General features: G+C 57.4%; 1 protein-coding gene across 3 annotated transcripts; it reads right to left on the bottom strand.

Annotated features, from left to right (window-relative positions):
- Positions 1-441: 441 nt before the first annotated feature.
- kif4 (kinesin family member 4) lies at positions 442-26,110 on the bottom strand. Of its 3 annotated transcripts, none has more exons than XM_060057751.1 (31): positions 25,864-26,110; positions 25,375-25,506; positions 25,027-25,141; positions 24,545-24,735; positions 24,158-24,247; positions 23,905-24,071; positions 23,039-23,133; positions 22,792-22,911; positions 21,731-21,906; positions 20,282-20,343; positions 19,812-19,944; positions 19,587-19,645; positions 18,566-18,671; positions 18,322-18,417; positions 17,989-18,150; positions 17,600-17,703; positions 16,742-16,886; positions 15,387-15,497; positions 14,190-14,273; positions 13,924-14,037; positions 13,652-13,807; positions 11,201-11,298; positions 9,876-10,005; positions 7,731-7,901; positions 6,823-6,927; positions 6,624-6,692; positions 6,212-6,295; positions 5,006-5,170; positions 1,844-1,966; positions 1,181-1,294; positions 442-671 (listed from the first exon to the last, which is right to left on the bottom strand). In XM_060057751.1, exons 2-31 carry the CDS (start codon positions 25,495-25,497, stop codon positions 477-479), a joined length of 3,663 nt encoding a protein of 1,220 aa, XP_059913734.1. In that variant the 5' UTR covers positions 25,498-25,506; positions 25,864-26,110; the 3' UTR covers positions 442-476. The 3 variants fall into 3 exon arrangements, with proteins under 3 accessions (XP_059913734.1, XP_059913735.1, XP_059913736.1); XM_060057752.1 differs by having other exon boundaries at positions 6,212-6,292; XM_060057753.1 differs by lacking the exon at positions 6,212-6,295.
- Positions 26,111-27,547: the final 1,437 nt, after the last annotated feature.

The following is a 27,547-nucleotide window of genomic DNA, read 5'->3' as shown; positions in this document are numbered from 1 at the left end:
AGGGGTAGGATCACTCCTTGATGTGGGGGGGGGGGGGGGGGACCCTAGGAGGGGTAGGTTCACTCCTTGATGTGGGGGGGGGGGGGTCGGTTCACTCCTTGATGTGTGGGGGGGGGACGGGGACCCTAGGAGGGGTAGGATCACTCCTTGATGTGTGGGGGGGGGGGGGACCCTAGGAGGGGTAGGATCACTCCTTGATGTGTGGGGGGGGGGGGGACCCTAGGAGGGGTAGGTTCACTCCTTGATGTGTGGGGGGGGGGGGGACCCTAGGAGGGGTAGGATCACTCCTTGATGTGTGGGGGGGGGGGGACCCTAGGAGGGGTAGGTTCACTCCTTGATGTGGGGGGGGGGGGGGGGGGGACCCTAGGAGGGGTAGGATCACTCCTTGATGTGGGGGGGGGGGGGGGTCGGTTCACTCCTTGATGTGTGGGGGGGGGGGGGGTGTAGGTTCACTCCTTGATGGGGGGGGGGTAGGATCACTCCTTGATGGGCGTGCAGCCGGAGAAGAAGCTGTTCTGCAGGCTGCTCAGGAGCCTCTTCTTCTTCTTCAGGATGCTGTTGACGTTGCCCTCGTCTCCCTCACCCTCCTCTTCCTCCGGGCTGAGGAGCGGCTTCCTGTCCCAGGTCGTCTGCTCCGGAGTGTGGCCCAGCTCTCCGCTCTCCTGGGGGGCCTGAGGGGACACATGCTTCATTAGACCGCGCCCCCCCACCGCTGAGGAGCGGGGTCCCCCCACCGCTGAGGAGCGGGGGTCCCCCCCCCCCCCCCCCCACCGCTGAGGAGCGGGGGTCCCCCCCCCCCACCCTAACCGCTCTCACTCGCTCTATGAACTCATGGATGAACTGACGTCGGACCCTTCCACGTTCTCTACCTGAAGGACCAATCAGCTGTTTGTCTAAGGACCGCGTCATATCCTGTTTACAAGAACATCGCCCTCACAGCGCTCCAGCGCTCAGCCCGCTCTCTGACTGGCTGCCCGGCCCGCTCTCTGACTGGCTGCCCGGCCCGCTCTCTGACTGGCTGCCCGGCCCGCTCTCTGACTGGCTGCCCGGCCCGCTCTCTGACTGGCTGCCCGGCCCGCTCTCTGACTGGCTGCCCGGCCCGCTCTCTGACTGGCTGCCCGGCCCGCTCTCTGACTGGCTGCCCGGCCCGCTCTCTGATTGGCTCTGGCGGGAGGCTCACCTTCTTGGCGGGCGGGCAGGAAGGGGGTATGAAGAAGTTGCCCGGGCTGATGGCAGTGGGGTCCTGGGGCAGCAAGAGGCCGTCTGGGCCCCCCGCCTTCAGGCTGGGGGAGTCCTGGTGGAAGAGGTGAAGGGGGGCTCAGGTTAACCTCATACGGAGGAGGAGGTGAAGGGGGGCTCAGGTTAACCTCATACGGAGGGGTCAGAGGTGAAGGGGGGCTCAGGTTAACCTCATACGGAGGGGTCGGAGGTGAAGGGGGGCTCAGGTTAACCTCATACGGAGGGGTCAGAGGTGAAGGGGGGCTCAGGTTACCCTCATACGGAGGGGTCGGAGGTGAAGGGGGGCTCAGGTTAACCTCATACGGAGGGGTCGGAGGTGAAGGGGGGGCTCAGGTTAACCTCATACGGAGGGGTCGGAGGTGAAGGGGGGCTCAGGTTAACCTCATACGGAGGAGGAGGTGAAGGGGGGGCTCAGGTTAACCTCATACGGAGGGGTCGGAGGTGAAGGGGGGGCTCAGGTTACCTAAATTATTTATTATCGACCACCATCGGTCCCAGCAATACTGGTAATCAAACCTTAATGCTAGATACAGACAGCCACCAACAGACAGACAGACACACACTAGCAGACAGACAGCAGCAGACAGACAGCCATTGACCGTACCTCAGCACCGGGGGGCTCCAGGTTGCGACAGCGGGCGTGGTTACACTGGCAGTTCTCTCCACACGTCATCTTCCCTTTACGGCAGCGACACTGCTTGTTATTACAGCGACCCTTACAGGCACACTGGAGACAAGAGAAGACACAGCGTCACTCACTAGACCCTCACACTGGAGACAAGAGACACAGCGTCACTCACTAGACCCTCACACTGGAGACAAGAGAAGACACAGCGTCACTCACTAGACCCTCACACTGGAGACAAGAGAAGACACAGCGTCACTCACTAGACCCTCACACTGGAGACAAGAGGAGACACAGCGTCACTCACTAGACCCTCACACTGGAGACAAGAGGAGACACAGAGTCACTCACTAGACCCTCACACTGGAGACAAGAGGAGACACAGCGTCACTCACTAGACCCTCACACTGGAGACAAGAGGAGACACAGCGTCACTCACTAGACCCTCACACTGGAGACAAGAGGAGACACAGCGTCACTCACTAGACCCTCACACTGGAGACAAGAGGAGACACAGCGTCACTCACTAGACCCTCACACTGGAGACAAGAGGAGACACAGCGTCACTCACTAGACCCTCACACTGGAGACAAGAGAAGACACAGCGTCACTCACTAGACCCTCACACTGGAGACAAGAGGAGACACAGAGTCACTCACTAGACCCTCACACTGGAGACAAGAGGAGACACAGCGTCACTCACTAGACCCTCACACTGGAGACAAGAGGAGACACAGAATCACTCACTAGACCCTCACACTGGAGACAAGAGGAGACACAGCGTCACTCACTAGACCCTCACACTGGAGACAAGAGGAGACACAGAGTCACTCACTAGACCCTCACACTGGAGACAAGAGGAGACACAGCGTCACTCACTAGACCCTCACACTGGAGACAAGAGGAGACACAGCGTCACTCACTAGACCCTCACACTGGAGACAAGAGGAGACACAGCGTCACTCACTAGACCCTCACACTGGAGACAAGAGGAGACACAGCGTCACTCACTAGACCCTCACACTGGAGACAAGAGGAGACACAGCGTCACTCACTAGACCCTCACACTGGAGACACCATCAGGGGACCCCATCACTAGATACACCATCAGGGGACCCCATCACTAGATACACCATCAGGGGACCCCATCACTAGATACACCATCACCCGCTGGAGACAAGATACTCCATCCCTCACTGCAGACCGCGGTCACTAACCCTAAACCAACACTTTAATACCAACAGCAGACACTCACTCTGCACCACATCAACATCACTAGGGCTGGGACGACGCATCGACGTAATCGACGACGTCGACGCATAAATTACGTCGACGCGAAAAATGCGCGTCGATTTAAAAAAAATAAAAAAAATAAAAAAATAAAAATGGGCGGCGCCGGAGCGTAGTTGCAACGCGAGTGGCTCCTCAGACTTTCATAAGTGCAAGGCGCCACGCACTCGTTCCTCTAAAGTATGGGAATTCTTTAATGTGAAATGAAACGATTCTGTGATATGTCGTCTTTCCAAAATGGAGATGACTTTCCATTCTAGCACCACGGCAATTCACCAGCACCTGAAGAGGCGCCACCCGGTAGCAGCTGCAGATGACTGAGCACCGTAGAATTCTAAGAATGCATTACTTTGCACTTTTATTTTGGAATTTAAAGGCAATAAACATGTATTGAAATGTTAAGGAATTCAGATATGTAAATCAACATGTATAAATTGCTATTAGTCAATTAATGGGGAGATAATCGAGAATCGAATCGAAATCGAATCGGACTGAAAAAATGAATCGTTAGATGAATCGATGCATCGAAAAAATAATCGCTAGATTAATCGTTTAAAAAATAATCGTTTATCCCAGCCCTAAACATCATGTCATCTTAAGGACGGTGGTACCGTTCACTAAGTTAAGTTCTTCTTAAGGACGGCGGTACCGTTCACTAAGTTAAGTTCTTCTTAAGGACGGCGGTACCGTTCACTAAGTTAAGTTCTTCTTAAGGACGGCGGTACCGTTCACTAAGTTAAGTTCATCTAAAGGACGGTGGTACCGTTCACTAAGTTAAGTTCTTCTTAAGGACGGCGGTACCGTTCACTAAGTTAAGTTCATCTTAAGGACGGTGGTACCGTTCACTAATGCCGCTTTTCCACCGCACATGTAGCTCGACTCGACTCGACACGGTAGCAGCACGGGTCGTTTTCCACCGCAAATAGTACCTCCTGGACGTGGGCGGGGTCGGCTGCGCGAAAGGGCCGTGACGTATTTTTGTACGCGACGCAAACAACACCTACGCAACCCACACATGGACAGAACCCACATAACAACAATGGAGGACATCGATGCGATGGTATTCGTGTTCGTATTATTAGCTGACATGTTGAAGAAGTTGAAGAAGTGGAATATGTTGGCTGCGGCGCTGCTATGGCCGTTACCAGCATGGTTGCCATGTCGCTCTCGTGACTTCGTCACACTCTCTGGCCAATCAGTGGCCGGCCGTCTGCCGACGTCACCTTTTAGCATCGGCTCAGCTCGCTTGGAACCTAGAGCGAGGCGGGTACTAGAAAAAGCAGCCACTTCAGGTACCAGATACCATGTTTTCGCGGTGGAAACGCAAAAAATGCGAGCTGAGTCGAGTCGTGTCGAGCTGGTACCATGCAGTGGAAAAGCGGCATAAGTTAAGTTCTTCTTAAGGACAGTAGTACCGTTCACTAAGTTAAGTTCTTCTTAAGGACGGTGGTACCGGTCACTAAGTTAAGTTCTTCTTAAGGACAGTGGTACCGTTCACTAAGTTAAGTTCTTCTTAAGGACAGTGGTACCGTTCACTAAGTTAAGTTCTTCTTAAGGACAGTGGTACCGTTCACTAAGTTAAGTTCTTCTTAAGGACGGTGGTACCGGTCACTAAGTTAAGTTCTTCTTAAGGACGACGGTACCGTTCACTAAGTTAAGTTCTTCTTAAGGACAGTGGTACCGGTCACTAAGTTAAGTTCTTCTTAAGGACGGCGGTACCGTTCACTAAGTTAAGTCCAGCCCTCCCTCTGCCGTGTTGGGTTCAGATCCTATGACCGCTGGCCTGAAGCCCTCCAGCGTCGCCGTGGCGCGGTGTGAATAAAGCTATGTGCGGCGGCGGCGGCGGCTCACCCCCGTGGTCTTGGGCCTCCTGGAGGCGCGGCGGCGCTCCTGCTTCTCGGGCTGCCAGGCCTCGTCCTCCACCTCGTCCTCGCTATCGGAGGCAGACACGATGTCCTCCATGTTGATGGCCAGGCTGAGGGGCGCCTTGGCCGTGGTGGGGCGCCGGGCCTTGGGCTGAGGACACAGAGCAGGTTCTCAGAGGGGGGCGCCCCGAGGGGGACCGGGACCTCTGCAGGGGCACTCAGACAGCGGACTACATGAAGCTAGACCGAAGGAGGTCAGGGGAACGGTTCATCTTAAGAACGCTAATCTGACATCAGGAGGGAGGTGGATCTGTGGGAAGGAGACCGCACCTAGGTCAGGAAGAATGGGATGCAACTGCTCTGACCCTGGGGGGGGTCCCCTCGACCTGCTGACCCTGGGGGGGTCCCCTCTACCCTCTGACCCTGGGGGGTCCCCTCTACCCTCTGACCCTGGGGGGTCCCCTCTACCCTCTGACCCTGGGGGGGTCCCCTCGACCTGCTGACCCTGGGGGGGTCCCCTCGACCTGCTGACCCTGGGGGGTCCCCTCTACCCTCTGACCCTGGGGGGGTCCCCTCGACCTGCTGACCCTGGGGGGGTCCCCTCTACCCGCTGACCCTGGGGGGTCCCCTCGACCTGCTGACCCTGGGGGGGTCCCCTCGACCTGCTGACCCTGGGGGGGTCCCCTCGACCTGCTGACCCTGGGGGGGTCCCCTCGACCTGCTGACCCTGGGGAGGGGTCCCCTCTACCTGCTGACCCTGGGGAGGGGTCCCCTCTACCTGCTGACCCTGGGGGGGTCCCCGCGACCCTCTGACCCTGGGGGGGGTCCCCTCTACCTGCTGACCCTGGGGGGGTCCCCTCTACCTGCTCTGACCCTGGGGGGGGGGTCCCCTCTACCCTCTGACCCTGGGGGGGGGTCACCTCTACCCTCTGACCCTGGGGGGGGGGGTCACCTCTACCCTCTGACCCTGGGGGGGGTCCCCTCTACCCTCTGACCCTGGGGGGGGTCCCCTCTACCTGCTCTGACCCTCCCCTGGCGTTGGGTCCGTGCTTCGTGTTCATGTTCACCCTGCATAATGGAACGCAGACGCTATTCTACGTTCATGTTCTGTTCTAGTTATGTGTTGTTGATTTGTTGAAGTACCCATCATGCACCACCCGGACCCCCCAGCTCAGAGGAGCAGCGGTCTCACCTTGGGGGGGACGTACTCAAAGGAGTCGTCCTGGCTGGTCTCCACGCTGGCGGTGGGCGGGGCCAGCGGGGGCAGGGACAGCTGCTGGGGACGGAGGGGCAGCGAGCTTCAGACAACATGGCCGCCACCACAGGCAGCGCTGCGCCCTGATTGGCTGAGGTGCTGGAGGGCCAACAGGGGCCGTTCATGGCCCTGTGAGCGTTCCGACTCACTGCGTCGGGCAGGGGATGGTTGTAGTGCACAGCTCATCAGAAGTACAACAGACTTATGGGTCGTATATACGTGCTGTCAACGTCCGCGGCGATTAACCAGTCGTAGTAAACGACCTCCCTGAGGTAGATTTTGTATTTCTAAATCAGCTCTACCTCTGGATTTATTCGTACTCCCAGGTCTCGTAGCGTCAGGTCCGTACCTCTTTGTACTGCTCCTTCTCCTTCAGCAGCTGCTGGTTCAGTCCGCTCATCTTCTCCAGCTCCTCCTCCTGAAAGCATGGCAACCAATCAGAACACAGGTCAGCATCCGCCCCGCCCCCCGACTACCAGTAAGACCTCAGTTGTGAGCGAGGCCCTTCCATGTGCGCTCTGCTCCTGTTCTGTCAGAGGGCCACCCACCAGCTGGCTCTGTCTCTGGACCAGCTCCCGCTCCTTCTGCGACGGCTCTCCGGCGGGCTGCTGCAGACCCGCTCGGCTCTGGAGCTTGTTCAGCAGGTACTGGACCTGGGGGGGGGGGGGGGGGGGTCTGTTAGCCCACACTCACACTCACAGCGTTAAGAAAAGGAAAAGGAAACATGTCCCATAAACCAGTCAACATCATCCTGATGATGACAGGACAACACCTGGTATAGACTGGTATACACTGGTATAGACTGGTATACACTGGTATACACTGGTATAGCCCGGGTATAGACTGGTACACACTGGTATACACTAGTATAGACCGGTATAGACCGGTATACACTGGTATAGACTAGTATAGACCGGTATACACTGGTACACACTGGTATAGACTGGTACACACTGGTACACACTGGTATACACTAGTATAGACCGGTATAGACTGGTATAGACTAGTATAGACTGGCACACACTGGTATAGACTGCCACACACTGGTATAGACTGGTATATATTGTATGTTCTGTACAGCTGCTCTCACTGTTCCGATGGACGGATATGGCCCGGTCTATGGTCTAGGGCCCGGTCTATGGTCTAGGGCCCGGTCTAGGGCCTGGTGTACGGCCCGGTCTACGGTCTAGGGCCCGGTCTACGGTCTAGGGCCCGGTCTACGGTCTAGGGCCCGGTCTACGGTCTAGGGCCCGGTCTACGGTCTAGGGCCCGGTCTAGGGCCTGGTGTACGGTCTAGGGCCCGGTCTACGGTCTAGGGCCCGGTCTAGGGCCTGGTGTACGGCCCGGTCTACGGTCTAGGGCCCGGTCTACGGTCTAGGGCCTGGTCTAGGGCCCGTTCTAGGCCCCTAACGGCTGGCTTTGGGGGTGTGTGGGGGTGGTGCTGGGCGGGGCCCACCTTCTCCTGGTGGTTCTGCTCCAGCTCCACCCTCTGCTGCTGGTGCTCCACGTCCATGGTGGACATGACCCCGCGCTCCTCCGCCAGCGTCCGGCTCAGGTCCTGCAGGTTCCCCTGCTCCTGCTTCAGAGAGCTCTCCAGACGCGCCGCCGCCGACTTAGCCGCCACCAGCTAACACACACACACACACACACACACACACACACACACACACACACACACACACACACACACACACACACACACACACACACACACACACACACACACACACACACACACACACACACACACACACACACACACACGTCCAATAATTAACAGTTACAGTTTAACAGTAAATCCAGCCTGACTTCCTGATTGGCCTTCCCATTTGGTCGGATTACCAAGGACACCTGATGGCGTCAGGTGACCAGCCTGCCCTCCTGCAGGTGCTCCAGCTGTCCACTGGGGGCGCTGTCTAGTGACCAGCCTGCCCTCCTGCAGGTGCTCCAGCTGTCCACTGGGGCGCTGTCAAGTGACCAGCCTGCCCTCCTGCAGGTGCTCCAGCTGTCCACTGGGGCGCTGTCTAGTGACCACCCTGCCCTCCTGCAGGTGATCCAGCTGTCCACTGGGGGCGCTGTCTAGTGACCAGCCTGCCCTCCTGCAGGTGCTCCAGCTGTCCACTGGGGGCGCTGTCTAGTGACCAGCCTGCCCTCCTGCAGGTGCTCCAGCTGTCCACTGGGGGCGCCGTCTAGTGACCAGCCTGCCCTCCTGCAGGTGCTCCAGCTGTCCACTGGGGGCGCTGTCTAACCATCCACTTCCCCTTAAAGGAGCATTTCACAGGTGGAGGCATGAATATGTATTGAAATTGGGTCCTACATGTAGTCGAATAATAAAATAAAATTCTAATTTGGTGCCGTCTTGACCGAGAAAAGGCAGAAAGTGACTTTCTGGCGCTTGTGGATTGAAGACAACAACTCCCTCCATGCACCACGATGCACAGCTTCACTTGCCACACCCGCTGATCTAGATCTCCGCCTATTGGACACCTCGCTGTTCCGTCCACCAAGCTGATATCGCAAGACTGCTTGAAAATCATTTCACACAACATTTCTAGTGAAGAGTATTAGTTGGTGAACTCAGTGAATTAGTCCTCGTTTGTATTTCTTTCGAAATGGTGAACTTTTGCATGGTGCCATCTTCTGTGTCAGCTCCAGTACCCTCCTCCATTGTACTTCAGTTTTATCAACAGCCTCTGTTAGCTTAGCTTCAGACGCTGTGGATGTTAGATTCTGCTGGTGAAGTCCCACCCACTGGCACTGCTCTAATAGGTCTGTAGCGCCAGTGGGTCCCACCCCGTATAGAGGGTTGGGACGAGGGACTAGTGCTTGTAGTCTTACGAGAATCCTCCCCTCTTACACTTCCTATTTACTTCCTATGCAAAAATCGTCATATTGCGTCATCCTAAACAGGAAGTGTTGGAGATCGATACGGATCTCTCCAGTCTCTCCAGAAAATAAGGGAATGATGCACGACCATTCAAAATATGAGTGGGTTTCTAACGATACAAAGCTTAATGGAAATGGGTGAAGTGTCCCTTTAAACCACCACCAGTGTTAGACAGGGCGGCCGTGTTAGAGTGTTGGACGGGGACGGGGGACAGGGGAGGGGGGGACGGGGGGCGGGGGAGGGGGGGACGGGGGGCGGGGGACGGGGGAGGGGGGACGTGGGGCGGGGGAGGGGGGACGGGGGAGGGGGGACGTGGGGCGGGGACGGGGGGCGGGGGACGGGGGAGGGGGGGACGGGGGGCGGGGGACAGGGGAGGGGGGGACGGGGGGCGGGGGAGGGGGACGGGGGAGGGGGGGACGGGGGGCGGGGGACGGGGGAGGGGGGACGTGGGGCGGGGGAGGGGGGGACTGGGGGCGGGGGAGGGGGGGACGGGGGACGGGGGCGGGGACGGGGGACGGGGGAGGGGGGACGTGGGGCGGGGGACGGGGGACGGGGGGGACGGGGGGCTGGGGCGGGGGGCGGGGGCGGGGGGGCGGGGGGCTGGGGCGGGGACGGGGACGGGGGACGGGGGACGGGGGACGGGGGCGGGGACGGGGGCGGGGACGGGGGACGGGGGACGGGGACGGGGGGCTGGGGCGGGGGGCGGGGGCCCACCTCGGACATGAGGATCTTCAGGGAGCACTTGGCCTCCACCACCGTGTTGATGTTGTCCCAGCGGTGCTTGGCCCGGCTGTCGTTGTCCGCTGCCAGAACCTTCTGCTGGAGGTCAGCGATCTGGGCACTCCTGAGGACAGAGCGGGGCAGGGCGTTAGCAGAGGACCTCCACCTGGGGAGGGACCTCCACCCCCTAGAGAGGGACCTCCACCCCCTAGAGAGGGACCTCCACCTGGGGAAGGACCTCCACCCCCTAGAGAGGGACCTCCACCTGGGGAAGGACCTCCACCCCCTAGAGAGGGACCTCCACCCCCTAGAGAAGGACCTCCACCCCCTAGAGAAGGACCTCCACCCCCTAGAGAGGGACCTCCACCCCCTGGGGAAGGACCTCCACCCCCTAGAGAGGGACCTCCACCCCCTAGAGAGGGACCTCCACCCCCTAGAGAGGGACCTCCACCCACTAGAGGGACCTCCACCCCCTAGAGAGGGACCTCCACCCCCTAGAGAGGGACCTCCACCCCCTAGAGAGGGACCTCCACCCACTAGAGAGGGACCTCCACCCCCTAGAGAGGGACCTCCACCCCCTAGAGAGGGACCTCCACCCACTAGAGAGGGACCTCCACCCACTAGAGAGGGACCTCCACCCCCTAGAGAGGGACCTCCACCCCCTAGAGAGGGACCTCCACCCCCCAGAGAAGGACCTCCACCCCCCAGAGAAGGACCTCCACCTGGGGAAGGACCTCCACCCACTAGAGAGGGACCTCCACCCCCCAGAGAAGGACCTCCACCTGGGGAAGGACCTCCACCCCCTAGAGAGGGACCTCCACCTGGGGAAGGACCTCCACCTGGGGAGGGACCTCCACCCCCTAGAGAGGGACCTCCACCCACTAGAGAGGGACCTCCACCCACTAGAGAGGGACCTCCACCTGGGGAAGGACCTCCACCTGGGGAAGGACCTCCACCCCCTAGAGAGGGACCTCCACCTGGGGAAGGACCTCCACCCCCTAGAGAAGGACCTCCACCCACTAGAGAAGGACCTCCACCTGGGGGAGGACCACCACCTGGGGAAGGACCTCCACCCCCCTAGAGAGGGACCTCCACCCCCCAGAGGGGGATCTCCACCCCCCAGAGAGGGACCTCCACCCCCCAGAGAGGGACCTCCACCTGGGGAAGGACCTCCACCCCCCAGAGAGGGACCTCCACCCCCTAGAGAAGGAGCTCCTCCTCCAGGTCGAGGACCTCCTCCAGGTCGAGGACCTCCTCCAGGTTGAGGACCTCCTCCAGGTTGAGGACCTTCCTGGTGGGAGTTCAGGCAGCGGACCCACCTGAGGCCCATCTCCGTCTCCAGGTTCTCCACCTGCTTGCTGATGGGCGTCTCCTGGCCCACCTTGCTCTCCAGCTCCGAGATGATCAACGTCCGGCGCTGGAAGACAAAGCGGCGGGTGAGTCACAGCGCCGTCCACCGATTGGTCCAACTCTGATCTGGGTCTGGAAGCTCCCACTGATCATCTTTGAGGAGGGGGTCCTACTCTGACGTTGGTAGGGACCGTCTGGGGGTCCTACTCTGAAGTTGGTAGGGACCATCTGGGGGTCCTACTCTGACGTTGGCACGGGACCATCTGGGGGTCCTACTCTGACGTTGGTAGGGACCATCTGGGGGTCCTACTCTGACGTTGGTAGGGACCGTCTGGGGGTCTTACTCTGACGTTGGTAGGGGACCGTCTGGGGGTCCTACTCTGACGTTGGTAGGGCCCGTCTGGGGGTCCTACTCTGACGTTGGTACGGGACCATCTGGGGGTCCTACTCTGACGTTGGTAGGGACCATCTGGGGGTCCTACTCTGATGTTGGTAGGGACCGTCTGGGGGTCCTACTCTGACGTTGGTAGGGCCCGTCTGGGGGTCCTACTCTGACGTTGGTAGGGCCCGTCTGGGGGTCTTACTCTGACGTTGGTAGGGCCCGTCTGGGGGTCCTACTCTGACGTTGGTAGGGCCCGTCTGGGGGTCCTACTCTGACGTTGGTAGGGCCCGTCTGGGGGTCCTACTCTGACGTTGGTAGGGACCGTCTGGGGGTCCTACTCTGACGTTGGTAGGGCCCGTCTGGGGGTCCTACTCTGACGTTGGTAGGGCCCGTCTGGGGGTCTTACTCTGACGTTGGTAGGGCCCGTCTGGGGGTCCTACTCTGACGTTGGTAGGGCCCGTCTGGGGGTCCTACTCTGACGTTGGTAGGGCCCGTCTGGGGGTCCTACTCTGACGTTGGTAGGGCCCGTCTGGGGGTCCTACTCTGACGTTGGTAGGGCCCGTCTGGGGGTCCTACTCTGACGTTGGTAGGGACCGTCTGGGGGTCCTACTCTGACGTTGGTAGGGCCCGTCTGGGGGTCTTACTCTGACGTTGGTAGGGACCGTCTGGGGGTCCTACTCTGACGTTGGTAGGGACCATCTGGGGGTCTTACTCTGACGTTGGTAGGGACCGTCTGGGGGTCTTACTCTGACGTTGGTAGGGACCGTCTGGGGGTCCTACTCTGACGTTGGTAGGGCCCGTCTGGGGGTCCTACTCTGACGTTGGTAGGGCCCGTCTGGGGGTCCTACTCTGACGTTGGTAGGGCCCGTCTGGGGGTCCTACTCTGACGTTGGTAGGGACCGTCTGGGGGTCCTACTCTGACGTTGGTAGGGCCCGTCTGGGGGTCTTACTCTGACGTTGGTAGGGACCGTCTGGGGGTCCTACTCTGACGTTGGTAGGGACCATCTGGGGGTCTTACTCTGACGTTGGTAGGGACCGTCTGGGGGTCTTACTCTGACGTTGGTAGGGACCGTCTGGGGGTCCTACTCTGACGTTGGTAGGGCCCGTCTGGGGGTCCTACTCTGACGTTGGTAGGGCCCGTCTGGGGGTCTTACTCTGACGTTGGTAGGGCCCGTCTGGGGGTCCTACTCTGACGTTGGTAGGGCCCGTCTGGGGGTCCTACTCTGACGTTGGTAGGGCCCGTCTGGGGGTCCTACTCTGACGTTGGTAGGGACCGTCTGGGGGTCCTACTCTGACGTTGGTAGGGCCCGTCTGGGGGTCCTACTCTGACGTTGGTAGGGCCCGTCTGGGGGTCTTACTCTGACGTTGGTAGGGCCCGTCTGGGGGTCCTACTCTGACGTTGGTAGGGCCCGTCTGGGGGTCCTACTCTGACGTTGGTAGGGCCCGTCTGGGGGTCCTACTCTGACGTTGGTAGGGCCCGTCTGGGGGTCCTACTCTGACGTTGGTAGGGCCCGTCTGGGGGTCCTACTCTGACGTTGGTAGGGACCGTCTGGGGGTCCTACTCTGACGTTGGTAGGGCCCGTCTGGGGGTCTTACTCTGACGTTGGTAGGGACCGTCTGGGGGTCCTACTCTGACGTTGGTAGGGACCATCTGGGGGTCTTACTCTGACGTTGGTAGGGACCGTCTGGGGGTCTTACTCTGACGTTGGTAGGGACCGTCTGGGGGTCCTACTCTGACGTTGGTAGGGCCCGTCTGGGGGTCCTACTCTGACGTTGGTAGGGCCCGTCTGGGGGTCCTACTCTGACGTTGGTAGGGCCCGTCTGGGGGTCCTACTCTGACGTTGGTAGGGACCGTCTGGGGGTCCTACTCTGACGTTGGTAGGGCCCGTCTGGGGGTCCTACTCTGACGTTGGTAGGGCCCGTCTGGGGGTCCTACTCTGACGTTGGTAGGGCCCGTCTGGGGGTCCTACTCTGACGTTGGTAGGGCCCGTCTGGGGGTCCTACTCTGACGTTGGTAGGGCCCGTCTGGGGGTCTTACCCTGATCTTGGCGGCGGACCGTCCCCCCGCCTCCAGCTGCCCTCTGAGCTGGCTGATGTCGTGGGCCAGGATCTTCCGGTCCTCCAGCAGGTCCTTCAGGTGGCGCCGGGCCTCCTCCGTGCTCACCAGCAGCTCCACCTCGTTCAGCAGCCAGGACTGGACACACCACCACCATCACTTTAATAAAGTACTCTGAATGTGACCCATCTTCCCCATTAGGGGTGGATAATCCTAATGATGAACTGAAGGCTGGTTCCGCTCTGCGGCGGTACCTTGACCCGGCTGGCGGCCGTCTCCATGCCGCGGCCGTGCCCGTCCCTCCTCTTGTCCGACACCTCGCTCCTCTTCTGCAGCGCGTCCTTCAGCCGCTTGTTGGCCGCCGCCGCCTGCGGACGCACGGACACCCCGTTAGTCCTCATGGGACGCCCTGAGGGGGCCCCGTCTGCCTGACGCCATGAGGCCTCGGGGAACACACTGCCTGTGGTGAGCAGGTCGAACGGAGCCTGGGCCCAGAGCGGAGCCCAGACGAGGGACCGACCTCCTCCGTTTTGCGCCGCAGGACGTTGGCCTGCTTCTGGAAGTCTCTCTCCAGCTTCATGATCTCGTACTGCCGCTTACGGTCCTGGAGGGGACACAGCGGGGGGCAGGGGGGGAGGAGAGGAGCAGGGGGGGAGGAGAGGAGGGGGGGGGGCAGGGGGGGAGGAGAGGAGCAGGGGGGGAGGAGAGGAGGGGGGGGGGGGCAGGGGGGGAGGAGAGGAGCAGGGGGGGAGGAGAGGAGGGGGGGGGGGCAGGGGGGGAGGAGAGGAGGGGGGGGGGGGGGAGAGGAGCAGGGGGGGGGCAGGGGGGGAGGAGAGGAGCAGGGGGGGAGGAGAGGAGGGGGGGGGGCAGGGGGGGAGGAGAGGAGCAGGGGGGGAGGAGAGGAGGGGGGGGGGGCAGGGGGGGAGGAGAGGAGGGGGGGGGGGGGGAGAGGAGCAGGGGGGGGGCAGGGGGGGAGGAGAGGAGCAGGGGGGGAGGAGAGGAGGGGGGGGGGCAGGGGGGGAGGAGAGGAGCAGGGGGGGAGGAGAGGAGGGGGGGGGGGCAGGGGGGGAGGAGAGGAGGGGGGGGGGCAGGGGGGGAGGAGAGGAGGGGGGGGGGGCAGGGGGGGAGGAGAGGAGCAGGGGGGGGGGTAGGGGGGGAGGAGAGGAGGGGGGGGGGGAGGAGAGGAGCAGGGGGGGGGGCAGGGGGGAGGAGAGGAGCAGGGGGGGGGCAGAGGAGCAGGGGGGGAGGAGAGGAGCAGGGGGGGGGGCAGGGGGGAGGAGAGGAGCAGGGGGGGGGCAGAGGAGCAGGGGGGGAGGAGAGGAGCAGGGGGGGGGCAGAGGAGCAGGGGGGGAGGAGAGGAGCAGGGGGGGGAGGAGAGGAGCAGGGGGGGGAGGAGAGGAGCAGGGGGGGGGGCACGGGGGGGGGGGGGAGAGCGGGGGAGGAGGAGGGAGGGGGAGGAGGACACAGTAAGGTTGCTCAATTATGGAATTAATCACAATTATTTTGGTCAATATTGAAATCCCGATTATTCAAACGATTGTTTTTGAGTTTGAAACATGAAGCACTAATTCAGCACGTCTCCCAAAAACACTTTGGAACTGAGAACTTTGAAATATCGGCTTAATACACAAAACTGTCAAATACAAAATGTTGAAATCTGAAATCTTGTACAGATATGATTGATGAAGAGTAGAAGGGATGAAGAGTGAGGCCGTACCTTCTCCTTGAGCTGCAGCACCTCCTTGTCCTTCTGGCTCTTCCAGACGCGGAACTTCTCCGTGTCCTCCTTCAGCTGCCGCATGAGCTGCACCCGCTGGGACTTCATGGACTGGAGGACACAGCGGCCCGTTAGAGCACGGGGGGAGACCCAGGGGGGAGACCGGGCAGGGGGGGCCCGTTAGAGCACGGGGGGAGACCCAGGGGGGAGACCGGGCAGGGGGGCCCGTTAGAGCACGGGGGGAGACCCAGGGGGGAGACCGGGCAGGGGGGCCCGTTAGAGCACGGGGGGAGTAAGGGGACTAAGCAGTAACCTGGGATTGATACGAGGATGGATCATACCATCTAGAAGGGGACTAAGCAGTAACCTGGGATTGATACGAGGATGGACCATACCATCTAGAAGGGGACTAAGCAGTAACCTGGGATTGATACGAGGATGGATCATACCATCTAGAAGGGGACTAAGCAGTAACCTGGGATTGATACGAGGATGGATCATACCATCTAGAAGGGGACTAAGCAGTAACCTGGGATTGATACGAGGATGGACCATACCATCTAGAAGGGGACTAAGCAGTAACCTGGGATTGATACGAGGATGGATCATACCATCTAGAAGGGGACTAAGCAGTAACCTGGGATTGATACGAGGATGGATCATACCATCTAGAAGGGGACTAAGCATCAACCTGGGATTGATACGAGGATGGATCATACCATCTAGAAGGGGACTAAGCAGTAACCTGGGATTGATACGAGGATGGACCATACCATCTAGAAGGGGACTAAGCAGTAACCTGGGATTGATACGAGGATGGATCATACCATCTAGAAGGGGACTAAGCATCAACCTGGGATTGATACGAGGATGGACCATACCATCTAGAAGGGGACTAAGCAGTAACCTGGGATTGATACGAGGATGGACCATACCATCTAGAAGGGGACTAAGCAGTAACCTGGGATTGATACGAGGATGGACCATACCATCTAGAAGGGGACTAAGCAGTAACCTGGGATTGATACGAGGATGGACCATACCATCTAGAAGGGGACTAAGCATCAACCTGGGATTGATACGAGGATGGATCATACCATCTAGAAGGGGACTAAGCATCAACCTGGGATTGATACGAGGATGGATCATACCATCTAGAAGGGGACTAAGCATCAACCTGGGATTGATACGAGGATGGACCATACCATCTAGAAGGGGACTAAGCAGTAACCTGGGATTGATACGAGGATGGACCATACCAGTCTGTAGGGGGGTGTCAGATGGGATTGATACGAGGATGGATCATACCATTTAGAAGGGGGGTGTCAGATGGGAGTGGTACGCCGGTGGCTCACCTGTATCTCGCTCATGAGTTTGGAGACGCCGCGGACGGAGGACTCCTTGAGCTTCAGCAGCTTGGACTGCTCCGTCATCTTCTTCTTCATCTCCACCAGCTGGCCCTCCAGCTCCTGCAGGCGCTTCCTACGCTGCTCGCTCAGCCTGGGGGCGGGGCCAGGAGGAGGAAGGGGAGGGGTCAGGGGGCGGGACCAGGAGGAGGAAGGGGAGGGGTCAGGGGGCGGGACCAGGAGGAGGAAGGGGAGGGGTCAGGAGCAGGGCTAGCGGACCTGTGGCTACAGCTAGCGAGCTAGTCAGGTGTTTTTGGGGGTCGGCGTTGGAGGAAGGCCTGAGGGGAGGGTTGGCTAGTCCTGACAGATGTAGAAGGACTAGGGGGGGTCTAGTCCTGACAGATGTAGAAGGACTAGGGGGGGGGTCTAGTCCTGACAGATGTAGAAGGACTAGGGGGGGGTCTAGTCCTGACAGATGTAGAAGGACTAGGGGGGGGTCTAGTCCTGACAGATGTAGAAGGACTAGGGGGGGGTCTAGTCCTGACAGATGTAGAAGGACTAGGGGGGGTCTAGTCCTGACAGATGTAGAAGGACTAGGGGGGGGTCTAGTCCTGACAGATGTAGAAGGACTAGGGGGGGGTCTAGTCCTGACAGATGTAGAAGGACTAGGGGGGGTCTAGTCCTGACAGATATAGAAGGACTAGGGGGGGGTCTAGTCCTGACAGATGTAGAAGGACTAGGGGGGGTCTAGTCCTGACAGATGTAGAAGGACTAGGGGGGGTCTAGTCCTGACAGATGTAGAAGGACTAGGGGGGGTCTAGTCCTGACAGATGTAGAAGCTCTGGACCAGAGGAGTCTAACTCTTACTTGGCGTGCTGGGTGTCCTTCTTGGCCGACTGCAGAGCCAGGACCAGGTCCTCCTTCTCCTTCAGCAGCGAGTCCACCGACGACTGCAGGCTGTGCATGTTGTGCTGCGGGGAGAAGGGCGTTAAACCATCCCACCTGCAGACCTGGATGGAGCCCAGCTCTGCTCTGTGCTGGCTGTACTCTACCATCGTGCCGTTTTACTTAGGGATACTTGAGCCAGGCAGATACTCCAGACACAAGGGGTGGGAGAACACTGGTTTAGGAACCCACTAGAACATATCCCCCCAGTGAGTCATCAGTGACAGACTAGACCCCTAGAGGAGGGACGGGCCTGGTTCTCTCTCTGGTGGTCCTCTCAGACCACTAGAGAGGACCCCTAGAGGACTGACCTGGTTCTCGCTCTGCATTGGCTCCAGCTGGCTGTCGTTCTGACACATCTTCTTGACGAAGGCCTCCTTCAGGGCCAGCACCTTGTTCAGCTCCATCAGCTCCTTGGACATCTGGGCCTGACGCAGAGCGTGGTGCGCTGTGAACCCCCCCGTCACGTCCTCCTGTCAGAGGGCCGCATCGGATTAATGAAGGACCGTCTTCTCTTTATGGTATCAGAGGTTTGAATAGAGGAGGACCTTCTCTTTACGGTATCAGAGGTTTGAATAGAGGATGCTCTTCTCTATATGGTATCAGAGGTTTGATACGAGGGTGCGGGAGAAGTCTTCCCTTACCGACGGAGAGACGCCCGTCGCATCGCCAGCTCCTTCCGGTCCATCTTCTCCCGTTGCCATGGCGTCGATGGAGGCTGCGATGTCGGCGCTCTCGTTCTGCACAACAGAGCGCACACAAGAGCCGACAGGTCAGAGACCTCCAGCCAATCACAGCAACACAACAGCCTCCTCAGTCAGCCCCCACAATGGGACACCCACTCCCCCGGTGTGTTGGGGTTCATCTGGGGTACGGCACGTCACTCACCTGGAGCTCCAGGATGACATCCTGCAGGCTCTTCATCAGCTCCACTTTCCCCTTCAGCTCCTGATCCTCCAGGGTGACCAGGACGTTCTGCAGGTCCAGCTTACACCTTGAAGAACAAGAGGAGACCATGAAGAGCATCTCCAGGTCCACCGTACACCTCCTAGAAGAACCAGAGACCAGGAAGACCTTCTCCAGTTCCACCTTACACCTCCTAGAAGAACCAGAGACCATGAAGACCTTCTCCAGATCCACCTTACACCTGGAAGAACCAAAGGCCATGAAGACCTTCTCCAGTTCCACCTTACACCTCCTAGAAGAACCAGAGACCAGGAAGACCTTCTCCAGGTCCACCTTACACCTCCTAGAAGAACCAGAGACCATGAAGACCTTCTCCAGATCCACCTTACACCTGGAAGAACCAAAGGCCATGAAGACCTTCTCCAGTTCCACCTTACACCTCCTAGAAGAACCAGAGACCAGGAAGACCTTCTCCAGGTCCACCTTACACCTCCTAGAAGAACCAGAGACCATGAAGACCTTCTCCAGGTCCACCTTACACCTCCTAGAAGAACCAGAGACCATGAAGACCTTCTCCAGGTCCACCTTACACCTCCTAGAAGAACCAGAGACCATGAAGACCTTCTCCAGGTCCACCTTACACCTCCTAGAAGAACCAGAGGGGCTTCCTCATCCATTCTAATGCAGTGACCATGAAGACCTCTGCTCCTTTTGGTCCTTCTGTCCGCACTACAAGGTTTTCCTTTTTAAATGATCAAAGATGTCCTTCCAGGTGGATGGATTGTGTTACTTTGTAGCCAGGGAAAGTTTTGAGAAGGTTGACTTACGGCTGAGACCTGATCATACTGTAGTAAACTAAAGCTGGACGTTAACTGCTTAAAATAAACTGTAGCTGTAGCAAAACAGTACAATATTGCCCAAAGAGGTTTCTTTGAAGGGTGGTGTCTGGGTAGGGGTGTGAGCGCCGGAGGAGCCGGGGGCCGGAGGAGGCTGTTCTACTCACGCCTCGTGCTCCTTCAGTTGTTCCACTTTGCCCTGAAGCTTCTCGTTGGCCTGCTCTGCCTGGAGGAGGAGAGAGGAGGTCAGTGTGAGAGGAGGACCGTCCGTCCCGGAGATCCTCCGCCCCTAAGAACCAACTCCATCTGTTGTTCCTGACATGGGTCTACAAGCCGGAGCACAGTATCGACCAATACTGAAACATATGGGACGGTTGTAGCCCAGGACTCACCATGATGATCTTCTCGAACATGAGCGCTGCCTGGCCGGTGGTCTCGCTCAGCTCCCTGCAGAGCCGGCTGTTCTGGTCCTGCAGGCTGCGGTTCTTCTCCACCAGGTTGCTCACGTTCTCCGACGACTCGGTCCTGAAGGAGGGGATAGCGTGAGGATCCCTGGAGCAACAACGGTTGTGTGCTCGATACCAATGGTCCCTCTGCAGCCTATCTGAGGGGAACCTGGAATGTCGTAGATGCCCCAACTTCTATTTTCCTGGGATTTGCCATCTGGGATCAATAAAGTATCATCTTCTCTTCTTCATCTGAAGTCCTTTTTGCCGAGTGACTAAACAGTCAGCAGGGTTGTATTAAAGCGCTGCGTGCGATGGTGGGGCCGGCCTCACGACCAGTAGGAACTGAACACGCAGTAGGAAAAGCTATATTTGGTCGTGCTAGCCCCGGAGAGGAGCGTGTGAGGGGAACTTACCCAGAAAGCACTGGGGCCACACCGCCACGGGCGTGCAGCAGCATCACCTGCAGCTCCTGGACCTGGGCACACAGGGGGGGGGGGGTCAGACTCACACACCTCCGACCCGTTTGGGTTCTTCTGCCTTATTACGAGGACATTACAATATTATATACACACTATATTCAGGGCCTCAAGATTAACATTAATCGACATTATTTGCTTATGTCCTATACGAGTATAAGAAAATAAATTATTTTGCTCTGGCTTCTCGGCCTAGCCACAGCAAACAAGCTAAAAATATCCACAAAATCACCCCAGAAACGTAAGAGAATTAACACCCAATATCAGAGAACACTGAAGATTGTGATTGCTTCACAATTCTAAGGCATTGCATTCCTTCTTCACATACAGTCGACGTCATTGACCAGACCAAACCCGATGGAGGCCGTACCCCCAAACCTAACCCCATTAGAGGCTGTACCTCCAAACCTAACCCCAGGGGCCGTACCCCCAAACCTAACCCTATTAGAGGCTGTACCTCCAAACCTAACCCCAGGGGCCGTACCCCCAAACCTAACCCCAGGGACCGTACCCCCAAACCTAACCCCATTAGAGGCTGTACCCCCAAACCTAACCCCATTAGAGGCTGTACCCCCAAACCTAACCCCAGGGGCCCTACCTCTGAACCTAACCCCAGGGACCGTACCCCCAAACCTAACCCCAGGGACCGTACCCCCAAACCTAACCCCAGGGACCGTACCCCCAAACCTAACCCCATTAGAGGCTGTACCCCCAAACCTAACCCCATTAGAGGCTGTACCCCCAAACCTAACCCCAGGGGCCCTACCTCTGAACCTAACCCCAGGGACCGTACCCCCAAACCTAAGCCCAGGGGCCGTACCCCTGAACCTAAGCCCAGGGGCCGTACCCCTGAACCTAAGCCCAGGGGCCGTACCCCTGAACCTAACCCCAGGGGCCGTACCCCTGAACCTAACCCCAGGGGCCGTACCCCTGAACCTAACCCCAGGGGCCGTACCCCTGAACCTAACCCCAGGGGCCGTACCCCTGAACCTAACCCCAGGGGCCGTACCCCTGAACCTAACCCCAGGGGCCGTACCTCTGAACCTAACCCCAGGGGCCGTACCTCTGAACCTAACCCCAGGGGCCGTACCCCTGAACCTAAGCCCAGGGGCCGTACCCCTGAACCTAAGCCCAGGGGCCGTACCCCTGAACCTAACCCCAGGGGCCGTACCCCTGAACCTAACCCCAGGGGCCGTACCCCTGAACCTAACCCCAGGGGCCGTACCCCTGAACCTAACCCCAGGGGCCGTACCTCTGAACCTAACCCCAGGGGCCGTACCCCTGAACCTAACCCCAGGGGCCGTACCCCTGAACCTAAGCCCAGGGGCCGTACCCCTGAACCTAAGCCCAGGGGCCGTACCCCTGAACCTAACCCCAGGGGCCTACCTGCTGCTTGAGGCGCTGGGTCTCGGCGGTCCGCGGGTCCATGTTCACGATGGGCTTGTTCTTGATCTTGCGGGCGCGGTCGGCGTAGCGCAGCGTGTTGATGGTCTCCTCGATGTTGGAGTCGGCCGGGCTGACGCACGCGATCATCAGCGTGTGGCTGTTCCCGCCCAGCGAGTCTGGAGAGGAGGAGGAGGAGGAGGAGGAGGAGGAGGAGGAGGAGGGGGGAAGGAGGAGGAGGAGAGGAGGAGGAGGGGGGAAGGAGGAGGAGGAGGAGGGAAGGAGGAGGAGGAGGAGGAGGAGGAGGAGGAGGAGGAGGATCATGCCACTGTAGTGGGGTTGATAACTGGTTGATGGCAGCCAGAGGCTCTTTAAACCAGCCATCCAACACATCAAGCCATCATCAACCACACCAACAACAGCAACCACACGGCCGTGCAGGACTACTGACACTGTATCTGCCGTTGTCATTTCCTGGTTAACGTCACTGTTGAGTGTGGGTGATGGCTGGTTTAAGCAGCTTCACTCTGGTTTAAGCAGCCTCAGGTTGGTTAAATGTCTTAAATAAAACTTCCTCAAGGAAAGAAATCTACGGTACAGTTAAAGTTCTATTTTCCGGGAAAGACTGAATAACAATGTTAAAAGAGTATAAGCAACAGAAATCTTCAAGGCAGGCAGGTTTGTAAGATTAGAAGATGTTTTTACTTTACTTCTTCCAACCGGATTCAGCGAGAGCCCAGAGAGCTACAGCGTCACTGATTGGCTGGAGGTATTTGAACCATGTAGGGCCACGCCCATCTGTCCGTCAGTCCGCCCAGCCGAGCCAGACGGACACGCATTGTGAACACACACTTCAACACCTGCGTGGTTTCAAGAGGCTATCCCACCAGGGGAGGAGCCAAGAACCAGCTCACCGTCCCCATGCCAGCCCCCCTGCCGGGTGGTGCTACAGCTCTACCACGGAGCCCCACGATGCCATGGGACCACATCACCGCGTTCAGAGGGCCCTCCAACCAGAGGGCCGAGGCTACGCTGAGAGCCGGCCTGCGGGCGGGCCGCCGTACCTTGCAGCAGGCGGGTGACCTTGGAGTCTCTGTAGGGGACGTGGGTGCCCTTCTTACTCTCCTCCCCCAGGGCGCTGATGACGTTCCCCAGGGCCAGCAGCCCACGGTTGATGCTGATGCCTGGAGGGACACGGAGAGACGGTTCACTGAACAGCCTGGACCCCGTGGACGGACACATGGACCACACACACACACACACACACACACACGCACACGCACACGCACACGCACACCGCCCGACTCTGACCTTCCTTCAGACGGTCGCCCTCCGCCTTGGTCTTCTTCTGCCTCTCAGAACCGGCCAGGTCCACCAGGTGGAGCTTGGAGACCATGGAGTCCGATCTGAGGGCACGCACCACGGGTCAGACGGTGAACACACTCAGAGGAACAACCTTAGACTGCAGGGTTACTTCTTCCATTTACGTTTACCGATCCACTCCTCCGTTTATAGCGAGGGGTACACCGACCTGATCCTGTTTATAGCGAGGGGGACACCGATCTGATCCTGTTCATAGCTAGGGGTACACCGATCTGATCCTGTTCATAGCTAGGGGTGCCCTGATCCACTCCGTTTATATCTAGGGGTACACCGATCTGATCTGGGCTACAGTTTGGCACCACATGTGAGGTTGGATCTCGGCATAGCTCCATACTCATTCCTTTCAGCCCCTCACCTAACTATTCCTAGTTAACTGCTATTTAGCAGAAAGAGATAACACTAGAAAATATTGATTTTATTTTGAAACGTAAAATAGAACAATGTGATGTGTGTCAACTATGTGTCACCTAATATGATAATTCAGTCATGTTGCATGCATTTACTTATTCTAGCCTAATCAGCTTTTAAATTAAACAAAGTATTACGATGGGCCTATCGTATCAGCCATTACCAAGGTTCCCGTGGTAACGAGAAGAGGACGGTCGCTGGCGGGCTACGATTGGTCCACTCACTAAGGTTCCCTCGGTAACGAGGGGCTGACGGGCTGCGATTGGTCCACTCACAAAGGTTCCCTCGGTAACGAGGAGGTGACGGTCGCTGGCGGGCTGCGATTGGTCCACTCACTAAGGTTCCCTCGGTAACGGTCGCTGGCGGGCTGCGATTGGTCCACTCACTTGTCTTTGCTGCGCCGCTGCTCCAGGGTGATGGTGAAGATGGCGTGGGAGCGGGACGACTCTGCGTTCATGGCGGTGGAGCCCACGGTGCGGGAGGAGTTCCCCAGCTCCAGGCAGGCCACCATCTCCTGGGCCGACCTCACCTCCCTCTCCGTCAGACCCACGATCTGGGGGGGGGCAGCGGTCAGGGGTGGGCTATAGACGGTAACAATGGACGAGGGATGTCCTCCACCAGCAGACCAAGAATTTCTACCTTGATGCCTTCTTTGGGGTCCTCGCGGATGCTGATGGCGGGCTTATCTTTGGACGGGCACAGCAGGTCCAGAATATCCTCATTGTAGATCTATTATTACAAAGCATTGACAGATGAGGGAAAAATATTAAGTTAATTTTATATAACACCTTTCTCACACTCAAGGTCGCTTTACAGCGTCATGAACACACACAGAAGAAGACAGCACAACAAGAATAAAATTAAAATAAATAATATATACAGAGGGCCTATGCAGTGTGTTCTTGAAACAGAAAGGTCTTGAGATGAGCTTTAGAGGTGCAAAGCACCGCGTGAAAGCAGAGCTTTGATTGCAGTAGGTTGTCGTCGCCAGGGCAACAGCGGGGGGGGGGGGGGGGGACCACCGACCTCCAGGTAGGACACTGTGAGGGTGAAGTCGCAGCTGCCCCGCTTGTCCTTCTCCTGGAAGATGCGCTGGATGACCCGGGGAATGACCCCCACACAGGGCTGGTCCTCCTGGGCCGAGGTGTACGTGCCCCCCATGGAGAAGGTCTTCCCAGAGCCCGTCTGCCCGTACGCCAGCACCGTGGCGTGATAACCTGCACACGTAGCACCGCTTGATGACATGAACGGCCACAAGGAAAATGAACCAACGCTAACGAGTCCAACTCTCAACACGATGTATAGTGAAGACATGTGGGTGATCCGTTTACCAACGACAGGAAGATGCGTTCGCATCAACCTCCGGAGCTTTCATTTCATGTTCAACTGCCACTACTGGCTATAGTATTTATCACCTCATCCTTAAAGTGTGCATCTTTGCATTCTCTGTTCTCCGACGGGACATGAAGGTGCCGGTCCTGAACATTCAGTTAAACATCCCCACCTACCCTTGAAGAGCCCGGACAGCAGCGGGGACACCGCCACAGTGAACACCTCCTCTTGCTCGGCCATGGGGTCGAACACATAGTCATATGTGAACGCCTTCTCCGTGCCCACGATAACCTGAAAAACATGAAACGCCAAACATGTCAAGTCTCAAAAAGAAATGGCACCAAATTGACATTTGTGATCCCAGTCCGTCCTAGGATCTGTGACGCATCCCTTCCAAAACATTAAATCCATTCCGTTGCTTCCAAAGACCTGCCAGCTGTGGCCAGCAGAGGATGTAATCATTATTTTTAAAATGAAATGATGGCCAATAGAAGCGGCTTGTTGTCAGTGTGCGGGGGACGGACCTGCGGCTCCCCAGGGCTGAAGGTGAGGCAGCACTCGCATCCCTCGTTGAGCTCCTTGGGGACCAGCGGGCGGCACCGCAGGGCCACCCGCACCGGGATCACCTTGGCCTCATTGTTGGTCATGACGCTCCACTGCTCGGAAGACAATAACGAAGGTATATCAACACCTGTCACTATGGCATCACAGTACGGTTCAATTCTAAATAATATTTATTATCAATACGTTCAAGTTTATTACAGAAATCATATATGCTTCGAGGTTCACTACTACGTGTATTGGGTTGGTTCAGTCCCCCTCAGAACCAAAGATATAGGGGGGCCCTAACCACTCCAACCAGGCGACACGCTCACTACTTCCAGAACTTTGCTGTTTTCACTGGACTGGATCATGAAGCTTCCGGTCGATTACCTTTGGAACGATGATACAGATATTCTTTCAGTGGAGCTGATTGCTCACCAGTAAACGGTTGTCATGAGGCGGATACTCACAAGACGTCCCTAAACCTCGAACATACGATCCGCCTCCAGAAACAGTCTGTTTCCCGAATTAATCCACTTCACGATGAGACACTTAATGCAACGTTGAACTTTTGAAAAGGTAACAATGTTTTGCCAAGTGCCGACGCTTTGTGCCGAGTGCCGGAGTTTTGTGCCTCGGTCCTCTCTGGTTCTGGTCGGGAAGTCGTCGCGTCTATATCGCCCGCCAGTTTTAAAACGACGTCTCCGCCTCCTGCTTCTTCTTCTGGGAGTTATTTTAAAACGCCCTAACGTCTTCCGCGTCGCGTTACTGCCCCCTAGCGGAGAGCCCAGACCTCAAGGTGCGTTCAAAACGTCCTAACGTATTCCACCTCGCGTTACTGCCCCCTAGCGGAGAGCCCAGACCTCACGGTGCGTTCAAAACGTCCTAACGTCTTTCCGCCTCGCGTTACTGCTCCCTAGCGGAGAGACCAGACCTCACGGTGCGTTCTGGGGTAGGATGGAAGAAAACCGTCTTTACAACTTGTAATTGTTACATCTACGGAAAATGAAACTTCTTGGAAAGTGCACGATGTAGATTTGTAGAATATGGTCTCAGAAAACTTCTCTTATTTAGCTGTATGATTGTTTGACCATCAATGTATACGTGTGTGTGTGTGTGTGTGTGTGTGTGTGTGTGTGTGTGTGTGTGTGTGTGTGTGTGTGTGTGTGTGTGTGTGTGTGTGTGTGTGCGTGCGTGCGTGCGTGCGTGTGTGTGTGTGTGTGTGTGTGTGTGTGTGTGTGTGTGCGCTCGCGCGTGCGTGTGTCTCTGTATCGCTCTTTCTGATACCAAAATATTGAAAATATTGAAAGTGAAGTTCAAATGTTGTGAAATAATAGTAATATATAGGCTATATATTTTTAGAACGCACTTCACATCAACTCAATGACCTCAAAGTGCTACAATGCATATTAAAAGATAAATACAACATAAAAGACTAACTAGATTAAAAAGAAAAATAACAGAGAAAAAATAAACATTCATGTCCCTAGGCCTCTGCATTGCAAGCCGATTGCAGTACATAAGATTATTGCAGGCTTCAGCTCACCTAGCAAATATTCCAATATCGTACGAAACAGAAGGTGTGTTCACCAGTTGCTGTTTGCAAAAGGGCTGTCTTTTTCAATTTCCGATGCAGCAACGACTTGATGTATAGTTGGTCGATAAATCCCCCTCTAGTGAGTGAACCTCGGGTGTAATGACACCATACGTAGGTTAGAAGTCAACAACGACAACTTTAAAACATTGTTGCATGGTGTGTTCGCCAAGGATCTCTGGACACACAGGAGTGGACATGGACCCTCCAGAGCCCGCAACCACGGTGCTAGGCTGCGTTCCTGTGGCAGACCTCTGGCTTCAGTCCGCTGAATTACAGTCCTTTAAAGACGTTCCCACCATGTCCACTTCACTCTGAACTCCATATGGATCAGTGACCTGTAACTCAGGCAATGGCCCTGGTAACACAAAACTGATCATTAAAATAAGAGGAACAACATAGGCAAAACGCGTTACAATAAACCCTCATCTCAGTCTGCAGGCTCCATAGAGTCAGACGAGTCCTGAATGATTGTGTGATCGGAAGAGGCCGTTGGAAAGTGGTGCGTATTAAAAGAATGGCAAGGGAACTGTTTTATCCGATTTTTCATGTCATTATCA

The sequence above is a fragment of the Gadus macrocephalus genome, chromosome 7 (genome assembly GCF_031168955.1).
Source record: "Gadus macrocephalus chromosome 7, ASM3116895v1".
Classification (NCBI taxonomy): Eukaryota; Metazoa; Chordata; class Actinopteri; order Gadiformes; family Gadidae; genus Gadus; species Gadus macrocephalus.
The sequence above is the reverse complement of the archived record's forward strand: the minus strand, read 5'-3'. Positions and strand labels throughout refer to the sequence as shown.